At 41.5% G+C, this 12,300-nt stretch overlaps 1 protein-coding gene across 6 annotated transcripts in view; it reads right to left on the reverse strand.

Moving 5' to 3' along the window:
* The window catches only part of gria1a (glutamate receptor, ionotropic, AMPA 1a), an 81,164-nt gene extending 70,042 nt beyond the window's left edge, over nucleotides 1-11,122 (reverse strand). For 3 of the 6 annotated variants that reach the window (XR_008964110.1, XM_057348813.1, XM_057348815.1), the window contains exons 1-2: nucleotides 10,823-11,121; nucleotides 10,507-10,641 (exon numbers count right to left, since the gene is read on the reverse strand). Coding sequence is in view for 5 of the 6 variants with exons in the window: in XM_057348813.1 (XP_057204796.1) it covers nucleotides 10,507-10,641; nucleotides 10,823-10,904 (217 nt within the window). In the remaining variant the exon portion in view is untranslated. Of the gene's footprint in view, nucleotides 1-10,506; nucleotides 10,642-10,822 lie in introns of all 6 variants that reach the window. The other 3 variants (XM_057348812.1, XM_057348811.1, XM_057348814.1) reach the window with 3 other exon arrangements.
* Nucleotides 11,123-12,300: the final 1,178 nt, after the last annotated feature.

Here is a 12,300-nt window from a genome sequence, read left to right on the forward strand (position 1 = left end):
CCAGCCGGCGTCAAGCCCTGTCCAGCCGGCCTTCCAGCCGGCGTCAAGCCCTGTCCAGCCGGCCTTCCAGCCGGCGTCAAGCCCTGTCCAGCCGGCCTTCCAGCCGGCGTCAAGCCCTGTCCAGCCGGCCTTCCAGCCGGCGTCAAGCCCTGTCCAGCCGGCCTTCCAGCCGGCGTCAAGCCCTGTCCAGCCGGCCTTCCAGCCGGCGTCAAGCCCTGTCCAGCCGGCCTTCCAGCCGGCGTCAAGCCCTGTCCAGCCGGCCTTCCAGCCGGCGTCAAGCCCTGTCCAGCCGGCCTTCCAGCCGGCGTCAAGCCCTGTCCAGCCGGCCTTCCAGCCGGCGTCAAGCCCTGTCCAGCCGGCCTTCCAGCCGGCGTCAAGCCCTGTCCAGCCGGCCTTCCAGCCGGCGTCAAGCCCTGTCCAGCCGGCCTTCCAGCCGGCGTCAAGCCCTGTCCAGCCGGCCTTCCAGCCGGCGTCAAGCCCTGTCCAGCCGGCCTTCCAGCCGGCGTCAAGCCCTGTCCAGCCGGCCTTCCAGCCGGCGTCAAGTTGTCTTTTGTTTATTTAATAAAATAAGCCTTGTTGTGTTAACCCCTTCACTGCCTGCCTGCGCTTGGGTTCTTCCACGCCGTATTCCCTGACAGAGCTGTAGTGCATCTGGATATTGCATATTTTATTGTATATATTGTAACTAAACCATGGTAATACTTGTCAAATGTCCCGCCACAACACAATCACTTAAAACAAAACTAAAGCATATACCATAAAAATAACCTGCAGTACAATTTAATATTATTTCAGTGTGAAAACCAGTCTACCAAAATCTCATTAACATAGAAGTAAACTTTTATTGTAGTCTTGCAAGTGAGAAAAAAAACAGACTAGAAGATTTCCTATGACTGATAGCATTTTAATGGCGGCTTCAATTCACTCCTGATCAATTTACTTAATTTACAAGTATTTGGCGGATGTATTATTGGCAGGTAAAAGCTTAAACCTTAAGTATGATGACCCAATTTTTTCCTATGTATTTCCAAGAAAAAGAACATAGTCTTTATATTCAGAACAATATGGTCGTTTCAAAGCTGAATAAAAAATGTATGAGAATTAAAAGTCAAAGCTCTAAAACAGACAATTAATCGTCATAATCGCAATGATTTATTAGACAATTAATCGTCAGCCAAATTTCATAATCGTGACAGCCCTAATCTGGGCGGGTCCACATACAACGCGCTTTCACTTTACTTATTACACAGAGGGAAGCGCAGCAGCACACAAACATGCCAAATATAAAAAATAAATGGAGTACAGTGTAAAAGATTATTATTGTGTACATAAAGATAAAAATCCAGCTTGTCATGTAGATGATCTGCTCGCGCCCTTTAACCTCACGCATGAGCAGATGCCTTTCCTCTCTAGAGAATTGTCCAGTCTTTGCTCTTGCAAATTCTGCCGTTTAAATAGCGAATCCGCCATGGCGCGAGCGCAACTGGCTCTTAAAGGGAATGAGAGATGACACTCTGATTGGTTTACTGCACGTTATGCCCAAAAAACACTCATTACTCATTAAGAGAATCTGGACAACCCGTTTAGACCATGCGCCCGGGCACACCGACTGTTTTCCCGTCGTTAAATTAGCAAAAGTGGATTCGGACACGCCCTGAGTGCACCTGCGCCATGCGCTTTAAACCATACGCTTAGATCGTGAAAATAGGGCCCTCAGTGTGTGAACAAACAAACTGCGTATTGCTGGATTTGCATCTTCACAATATTGTTTTTTTCTCTGTGTGTTAAGATTATCAGTTTAAATATTTATATGGTCATATTTTAAAAATGAATGTATGTTTAAATAGAAATCAAATGTAATAACATCTTAATGCGACACAGAAATCAGCATGAGTACATCTCATGATCCATCTCAGAAACACTTCACCTTGACTAATACCAGCAAAGCAGTAGTCAAAACAGTAAAATGACATACAAATTGAATCAGTTTAACTCATTTGCAAAACATTTTCATAGAAATTATTTGCCACACGGCTGCCACTACTTTCCATGGGTGTAATGATGTGGCAGCAGACTGGACTGTGTGACTCTCTCTCTCTCCATCTCTCGCTCACATCTGCTTCCCTGTTCTGAGGAGTTCCTCCTGACAGGGAGCACATGCTCTTGTCATCCGGCCCTCTAATGACAGGAACACACCGGTCGCCTGCAGTGGTTTGTGTTAGTCTGAGTGGAGCGGTTAAAGCGATCCGGCAACCTCTGGCCAACCTGTGCTCCAAAGACCTTGCCAGCATCTGTCCTTCCTGGCACAATCTAACAAACCGATCTCAATGGGCATTACTAGAACGGGTTATTAATATGGGGACGACTGATGAACTTGTTGTGCTGATTGTTCAGTTTGTGCCTTGGCGGTGTGTGAAAAGCTAAATCCGATGTAATTAAATGCTGTGGAAGAGATTTGACAAAATAAAGGATTTTTGAGGCTACTGGTGCCTTTGTAATAAAACTGAATCTGTCCATTTGGATTGTGCGTACTTTTACTGGGAATAACGTCTTATGCACTTTCTTGATATGCCACACATCTCGTACAATCCCTATTGTCATTTAATTTGCTCTTTGTGAATATCTCACAGAAAAATTACATTTCAACTTGATCCAAGAGGAATATATCAGATTGACTTGTAGTATAACCGTGAAGGAACTGCTTTGAACCTGGTTTCCTGGACTGCATTTCCAGCATCTGTGTTTGTCCTCGGCCCGAATTACATCAGTTCCCCCTAATATGTGTGAGGCCAGTCTATTTAAATGGCGGCGTGTCTGAGAGATTTCTCAGCAGGCAGTGCTACGGAGTAAGCCCGCTTTAAACTGCAGTCTGAGAACAGTCTCCCTCAGGAGGATTGTGCCGACTAAATAGCCATTTCCTTCTCAATCTGTTTCACTTCCTCTCCCTCTCTTCCCCCTTCTAAAATCATGAGCAGGCAACCTGAGGATTATCTATAGCCATGTGCTCTAGCTTGTGCTGGTGCTAAAAGCATGTCTGACTATGGAGAATATCTAAATAGCCGTGCAATGGAGTGGATTTAAAAAAAAAGCACGGCTCCACCTCTACCATCTACAGCCTCTGTTTTAATGAGGTGCTCTGCTCTCTCCTTTGGCCTGTAGACCTCTGTTCAAACACACACATCATCATCCTCAGGCACACTCCATGAACACACAAGCTCCATGCCTCAGAGTAACCGTAGAATACAAAACGCACACCGTCTCTCTCTCTCCCTCCCTCTCTTTCTTTGTCTGATACACAAATTTGTCCATACTCAATGATGGGAGTCACACATCAACTTATGCTTTAGGGGAGATGCTGTAACAATCACCTCTGTATCCTGCTATATCTGTGCCTTAAGAGGACAGTTCCAGGTCAGCTATACATAATGCGTTAGTTCCAAGAAATGCAACCTTTATATAAACACAGTACAGTAGGCGGGATGAGAGCTTTCAACAAGTGTATGTTAATAGGTTCCCAGAGTTTATTCATGTCTTGTAATGCTGTCTGACAGCTTACATGTATTCAATTGCTCTAACAAGGAATATACACTGTTTCAGACCCAATGCAAAAATACAAAATAATTCAGAAGCAGAAATGTCACAACAGTCAAACTAGTCGATTAGTAAGGTTGACTAGTTTATCCAGATTTTCTTTTATGTCTTTATTCATTTCTGATATTTTAGTAGTGGTTCTTGAGGGTGATTAAATGATGACAGAATTTATTTGTTGGGTGGAGTATCCCTTTAAAAAACGCTGGCGTGGAAATTAAATAAATGCCGTTAAAAGCACCACTGCTACAGACATGCATATTCAAGCAGACATCTCGAGGCACGTGCAGGCTGCTCTATTTCACTGCACTCCGTCTAGCTATTTAAGAACGCAAGAATGCATCTTAAGTAAACAACCTTTAAGAAAAGTGCCCAATTGGGGTCAGATGAACCCGAATCCAGTCTAATTATAAGGCTTACAGTTAAGACCAATTAGTCCACTCCATTAATGGTTAAAGCAACCCACCAACTACTCGATTTTTGTTTTTCACTTCCCTAGTAAAGGCAACAAAATAATTATTAAGAGTAAAATTATAATTAAGCAATAAGGACTACAGCGCTGTGTTTTATTTAAATATAGCCAAGGGCAATGTTAATACCAAGCACACAAATGTTTACTGCAATGTATTTTTTAAATAAAATGATTAATTGTGATTCTTTCATTAGATGACATGTAAACAGAAAATAACTGTGAGCTGCACAGTCATACACAAAGGTTTGCTACTCTACGGTCATTTATCATGCGCTGCTTTTCATTTTAAAATGACAAATATTTACATAATTCAAAACTGATGTGTATTTGTCTTTAATACCTAATAATACTTTCCACTCTACTTGGCCTGTGCGAACCAGGATCCTGAAAAATCTTTTCATTGTGTATAACAGTAGTCATGTTCTAAGCCTGTCTGCTGACAAGCCTCTCAGGGCAGAAATGACTGTTATCATTCCTACACCAGAAGAACAAACCAATTTAGTGAAAGCCAGAGGCTACCTTTGAAAAAATGTTCCTTTTTCTATTACCCAAACATAACAAATAGCCAGAGTACCGTATCTCATTTTGCCCATCATGTTTGCCACAGTAAAAGCTTATAACATATGGACAGTTTAAGCTCCTGTGTGATGTTTGTGTCACTTTATGGAAACAACTAAATTGTCCTGCCCGGTGGTTGACATTAAGAGTTACCGCTGTGGCCATGAAGCATTATTTAAAAGCTGGACGGACACATTTTGAACCGCTGAATTTCTAAGCTGTCTGTAACAGCCATCTCCTTGCTGGTCTATGAATCAAACTTTGGTCAGTACATAACCGTTTAGATTTAGCTGTGTTTAATACGGTGTGACGGCACCTCGAGCCATGCCGCTCGCTGTGTCTGATTGCCTTTAATGTTAATGATATAAAGAGCTATGGGTACTTGATACTGAAGGCCATAAATATCTCTCACTGCAGTAGAAGAGATCCAGTGTTGGGTGGGCAGAGACCCCCAGGTGCACGGAGTGCTGCTATGTCCAAATGAGGGTTCAATCCTCCTGAATGAGTCATTCTCGCAACCTGAGCATAAGAGAATGGATGGATGGATGGATGGATGAATAAATAAGAATGGATAAATAAAGAAGAATAAAAACCACCTCAATGGCCCATGTGCTCACACCCACACATATCCAACCACACGCATCAACACACACAGGCAAACTTAAACCCATTCACGTGTGTGCTTAAAGAGTTCACCGCAAAATATTTTTTATCATGTCATTTCAAACCCGTATGACTTTCTAGAACACAGAAGAAGATATGTTGAAGAATGTTGGTAACCAAACAACGTTAGACCCCATTGACGTCCATCGTATGGACACTAGACCACTGAGACATTTTTGAAAATATATTCTTTTGTGTTTCACAGACGAAAGAGTCAGATCCTTAGGTAGGCCAACTAAAAGGGCAGGTGACCCAGAAAACGTGATGCTCAGGTTGTAGTGTATAGGGACTGAACTATGGGGTCACACTGCAAAACAGTGCTAATAGTGCTGTGAGGTTGTCGCCGCTGAGCTCGGCGTGTGTCCTCAGCTAGACAGAGAAAGGACAAAGCCTCGTCCTCAGACAGACATCAGTAGCCCACATCTTTTGCTTAAGTTATATTGCTAAGGAAAATAAAAGCAGATGTACCGGGAAGCAGCCGGTCTCTTGCATTCGCTCTCACTCTTTGTTTCAATAGTGTATCGAAACTATCGCGATTTAATGCCTAATTAAGCTGGTAATTGAGAACCTCAGACCCTGTCCACTCCATTCACAAGCCATCTGAGGAAACAGCATGTGCACCCTGTTGTCTACCCAGAATGTGAAACCCTCCCCCTCTCTTTTGCACACACAGATGATTAGAGATGGAAATTGGCATTTAAAGATACAGATTTCAGAGTCAGATTTCACGTAACATTTTTATATCTTTAATGAATATGTTGTCTTTTTATTATCTTTGTGTTTCTCTCATCATACAATTTTCAACTCTCATACAATTCACACTGCAAGGTCAAAACATTTCATTTTGCAGTAGCCTGGGACCAAATTAATCCTCAGCCAACAGTCAAATGTACCTGAAATGTAATGAAAATCATTTCTTCCTAGTATTTTTCACACCTTACACGTTTATCAGAACTGTATCGTTCGTACACTACTACAGTAGACTGTATTTCCTTAAAGTGAAAATGAAAATTCTGTCAACATTTATTCACCATCTTGTCATTTCAAACATGAGTTTCATTCTTCTGCACAACACAAAAGGAGATATTTTGAAGAATGTTAATAACCGACGGCGGTACCCATTCACTTCTAATGCATGGACACAAAACTAATGTAAGTGAATGGGTACCATAGTTACCAACAGTTTTCAAAATATCTTCTTTTGTGTTCTGCAGAAGAAAGAAGGTCATATAAGTTTGAAATGACAAGAGGGCGATTAAATGATGACAGAACTTTCATTTTTGGGTGAACTAGCCCTTTATTGTAGTTCATGATTACAGTATGTCTCTAGATGCAGGAAGATCTAAGGGGATTCGAGTAAAAAAACCTCCTTAAACTCTCTATGGTGATGTCAGCCACGACAGCCGCATGTGTCCTCATTAAGACAGGAAGCTCAGTCTATATTGGGCATAAGCCTAATGAAACATAATTGAACTTTTCCCACAGTTTACCATGGTACTATATGTTGTACATTTCATACTGTCTTTCACTGATACTGATCCTTGTACTTGTCATTTCCACTGCAAAAATAAAAAAATTCCCTAAGCGTGTTACCACCTTCACATTCTTTGTTCTAGTTTCACGACCACCGACTGTAACACAGTTGTCATGTTTTTGAGATCGAACAGACGAGAGCAGATGAGATGCTGTCTTTGTCTCTCATTAACGTAAAGTACCGTGCGAGATGAGAGAGTTTCTGTTCGTCTCTCAGACTGAACATGACAGCTTCTCTCTTATCCTCCATTCAGCAGAAGTACAGCCCTCACTGGATCCTTCCTCTCAACCCGTAGCAACACCAGCAGCTACAACACACCAGAGATCCAAAGCCACCTTTGACAAGCCACCATATCCAACTATCAGACTGATGTTGTGTGTGCAGCGATTTAGAGCTAACATGGGATGTTACAGACCGGGTCTGTGTTTTTTATGGACGAGGTCATCAATTAGACCGTGGCGTGAACATCTTTGTTGATTATAATGTGTCAGGTGTTGACATGATGTAATTCTAGGTTGTTAATGGTTGCTAGGCAACTAACGTGCATATATTCAATATGACATACTGTATAACCTTTTAACATATAACATCTGTAACATAGACAGGACCTCCTGGAACTTTAACCGAATATCCGCTTTAGGCGACCCCATTCTGATCATCATCTTCTTGTTACGATTACTGCGTGGAGACCCTCTCTAAAACAAGCCGTTCTGGGCGAAGTGTAAAGCCGAGGGTTATCCCTTCCCCCTCAGTCTCCCGTTACACAATAACACAACGCCATGAAGCCAACTCCCCCCACACACAATCCAAACACTACCGGCGTGCTGCCTGTACGCATTTCACTGTGACTGCGAGATGTGCAGGAAGACATGGTACAGAGGGTTATTATTTCCTTCTCGGTGCGAAGCTCTGAAAGACATCTCTGGCTTATGACAGAAACGGCTGCTGTTTTCCAAGAGACTCTCTAATGCGTGTTTACAGCTTTTCTCCCAAAAGCAAAATCAGATGCGAAGGTGCAAACTACGTATTGTAAAACACCGAATACAGGAGAAGATGGGATACGCGTGACTCTTCAGCAGTAGCACAGCGATAAAAAACAGACGTTTCATTTACAATACCATATTATGAAAATTTACTCTGTGTAAATCGCTGTAAATACACTTGAATTTTTTCTTTAGATTTATGTGTGCTGATATTCTCCTGGCCTGGAAGGTGTCTTGCTAGGGTTTCTGAGAACACACTCGCCTCTAGATCTTTAAGTAGGCTCTTGAGTTTTTCCACGAAGGAATCGGTGAGCCTCTCATATTGATTATATCTCAAATTGACCATGTGGTCCAGCTATTGATCAGCTCTAATTCTGCTCAGGGATCAAATAAAGGAATCCACCATTAGCTGCGAGGACTTCAAATGTCAGCAAGACGGTTGGGGGTCACTGAATAAATTGCAGTCCTACATACAAGCCCTTCATATGGGCATTCTTTCGAAATTGAAAGTGAAAATGTGACAATTTCTGATAAGAGAGAGAGAGAAAGAAAACGCACGATATGTTGGTATTATTTATTACTTTATGACGCATTAATTGTAATTAATTGTTTACAATTACCAGACATACAGGATATCCAAACTGACTTTTAACAGAATTCTTATACTACAGTTACAAACACTAAAGCATCAATTCAATCAAACATAGCTTTGGAAAATCAATAGACTTATTGGGGCGTATCCAGTAAACAATTGTGCCACTTAAGCATGCAAAACTGCTTTGCAAACCTGCATTTTCACCTACTAGCCTCCCAGAGTCCATCTTAACCAGGTTTCCATGTGCAGTTTTAGCCATTCCATTTCCATTCTGCATTATAAATAGCTAAATCTGCTGGATTCCAGTGGCGGAGAGATGTTGTACAGTCCCAGTAAACTAAATCTCAGTGTAGCAAAAGCAACCTAGCAAATCTGGCTTGAAAGATGGAATTGTTGCATGCAATTTACTTCAGTAAATGTTTTTGACGTATTTGAGGAGTTATCAGACATGCATTTCTTTAGTAAATCGAAAACAATGTCAAAACGTTGCTACCAGCTACCAGCAGGTGCAATTTATTCTTAGTAAATTTCTGCATGTTTCATATAATTGTCAACAACAGCAGCACATGCAATATGCCTTTGTGTTCCAATTAAAAAAAAATGCTTTCTTAGGTGACACCACTACTTATTTATTTAACCTTTGCCCCAGAACACATACCCCACTGGTATACCCTAGCAGGTGCTGATGTGGATGATTTGCTTTAAGGATTGAGCCCACACAGAGGGAGAACAGCTGAGGGTAAGTTTCCTCAGGCGTCTCCGGACGCACATTCAGTTTCTGGCACAAGAGGCCATTCAGCATCAGACAGAGTCAGGGCCCTCACAGCACTCCTCTCACAGCTCACTGCGCAAGGGCCACCCATTCACCACACAACAAATCAGGAGGGCAGAGCAATACAAGGGACTTTCGATTATCCAGGACACTCTGCTGCCGCATTTAAATATGACTGAGCTTCACAATGGGTCAGCGAATAAGAAATGTCGAATCTATAGAAAAATAAAAAGCGAGTAGAAAAGTGCCTTCATGGCATAATGAGCATGTTGAGTTTCCACCTGAGTTAACACCAGAAGATGCAATAGAGAAACTAATAGCGTGCCGTCTCTTCTCTCCAAAGTCCCACAGCCCTATTAGAATCAGTAGATGTGGTTTAATTATACTATTGGGAGACCTCCAATTTAATGTTTGGATCTGCATCATAATATCCATTAATAAGGCCATTATTCAATGGTTTTCATTTTGTTAGACTGATCTGCCTCAGGGCGGGAGAGAGGGTACAGCGTGGCACTGATGGTCCTGACAAACAATCCCGGAATATTTGAGCTAGATGAAATGGGTCTATGCATAGCACAAAATTTGCAGCGAAAGTAATGTTAGGATTTAATGTGCATTTCTTTGATGTGCTCTCAGTGGTATTAAAAAACACCCAAAAATGCTGCCACAGGACGCTTTGCGCTTCTAACCTGCGCGCTCAAATCATTGGTTTTTCAGAATAAAACACAAATGTCTCGCATGTCTTTAAAAAGAGAAACCTGTACACCAAAATCGAAAATACGAACATCTCGCCGACAATTTCGATATTAATTAATAACAATGAACATAGTGATCATATAGTGGTACGGAACCGTTTCATGAATAGCGCGCATTCATTGTGACAGAAAACCGAGAGCAACTGTAAACATTATTGTGAAACGAATTTCACTGAAATAAAACGACGTAGGCTACGAGATAAAGTTGTTAGGGAGGTGATTTCCCTCACATCAGGCGACATTCAAGAATATTCCTGGCGTAACGCGCGCGTCGAGATTTAGATCTGAGGGAGATGCTGTTTAAATGGTCAGACTAACGAAGATTCGCCTGGTAAACCTAACCTTCAGTGAAACATTTCACTAATTAACTTAATGTAAGCCCATTAGTCGTTTAAAATAAGACAAGAGACAATTCAATTAAAATTAAATCGATTTTCCAGCCGAGGTATGCGCAACAGGGAGAAACTTTCACATCTAGACTTTTTACTCGTTTTCCTTATATGAAAGCAACAGCTATCAAGAGCAATTCGAATGCCTTTATATCTACAACACACATTTTCTACACTGTTAAACGGATTGTACTTACAAGCATATGTCATGGAGAAGCTATTCCCCATTTTGACCATATCCACTTGAGGAACCAGTTTAGGGATATCCTGGTGATGTGAGAGCGCAAACCGAAACACCTCATATTCGTGCGATTCGGTTGGGAATAACCCTCCTGTGGGAAAAGAAAAAACCCACAATCCATTAATGATTTCACTTGTTTTCTAGTAAAACAAGTAAAAATCTATAAAAAAAGACAACAATTATTCAGAAAGCTGGATCGCCACTCTTTCTCCGTCGTTTTTCCCCTAACGCACCATCGTGGAGATCTTCCTTTACTTTTGTCATTCACTCACCTATGTTGATATTACTTGGGAAACTGGAAGCAAAGCACAATCCCAGAAAACTGGTGCAGAGCAGTGTGAGGCTTCGCTGCATATTTCCTTTTGCATTAGCGAAGAACAAGAACACCGAATCCCAAGCATGGGTATGCGCTAGTTTATAATGTCTTCTTTCTTCTGTTGGATGATCTCACACTATCGGTACATCGGCGAGTGAGCGGTGTGGATTACAGGTGCGCGTCTCAGCGCGTACTGTCCTCGCGCGCGCTGCGTGCTTGTGTGTGGCGTTCTGCGCGAGCTCCGCTTCCTCTACGATCCGCGGGAGGGGAGTGAGGGACTCCATTAGAACACTCACTCAGCATACAGTAACAACGTGTTCGTGTCATCGTGTGCACGTTCCAGTAGTATTTTTTCATGCTATAACAGTGCGCAAATTGATCAAAACCGTAACAGACCCATAAACTGTTTAATCACTTGCCTTATATAAAGAATCCTATGTGGAACGTCAGGAACCTCTTTGAGTTGGCTATACTTTAGTTTAACAGAGGGACCTGTATAAACTGTAGGCCTATATCTTCAAAATATTTTTCAGCAAAAAAGAACACTTAGGCTACAAACCTGTTTTAAAGCCTGTATTAAAATCTAAATCATATGCTCAGAATATAGCCCTATTTGACAAACTATTATGTGCTACATCAGAATACAGGTAGTTAACTTTTAGTTTTAGACCAAGAAGAAACAACCATTTAAAGCTGCATATATCCATTGTTTACTATGAATGGGCTTGTCTGTATGACAAATTCCAATGCCAAAACCTGAACATACTGCAATAAAATTGGCAAACAATACACTAGACAGGGCTGCCTTTTAATAGTACATGATATATTTGCTTCAGTTGACAAAAGTATTCAAACTAGGACTTGAAATTATGTTAGTTTGTCAGATGTCATGTCAAAGCGAAACAATATTTTAAGATGTTGCAAGGCAATCTCTAGCACTTAGAGCTACGCAGCCAGCTTCACAGACACTTTGAGCTGGAGAAAGCAATGACAAGATTAGTGCTCTGGGCTGATTCAGAACAACAGTGGGTTATTTATATCCACTACACTTTTAGTGTGATAAAGATTACCTGCTTCTGCAGGAAACAACATGCCAGTCACTGTCTCATAGTCATAGAAAATGAGTCATTGAGGTGCTCATGTTTGAGAATTACTGTATTCCATGCATCTGGTTCCAGATTTAAATATGAAATATCTGGTTCAGTAAAAAGTCAAATGGCTATATGCATTTCATTATAGAATTATGCTAAACACTTTGTCCCAATATTGTGTTTGTAATGATAATAAATTAAAACGTTGACTTTCTTACTGATAAGCGGCAGTAAATTACAAAATCAGGTTTTTTGCAGCAAACCTCTCACTGAATCAGGAATTTGACATGGCTCAGTACATCTCTCATTTGTGATAACATTGTAAAGTCTCTTTGGGATGTTA

This window comes from Triplophysa rosa, linkage group LG13 (genome assembly GCF_024868665.1).
Source record: "Triplophysa rosa linkage group LG13, Trosa_1v2, whole genome shotgun sequence".
Lineage (NCBI taxonomy): Eukaryota > Metazoa > Chordata > Actinopteri > Cypriniformes > Nemacheilidae > Triplophysa > Triplophysa rosa.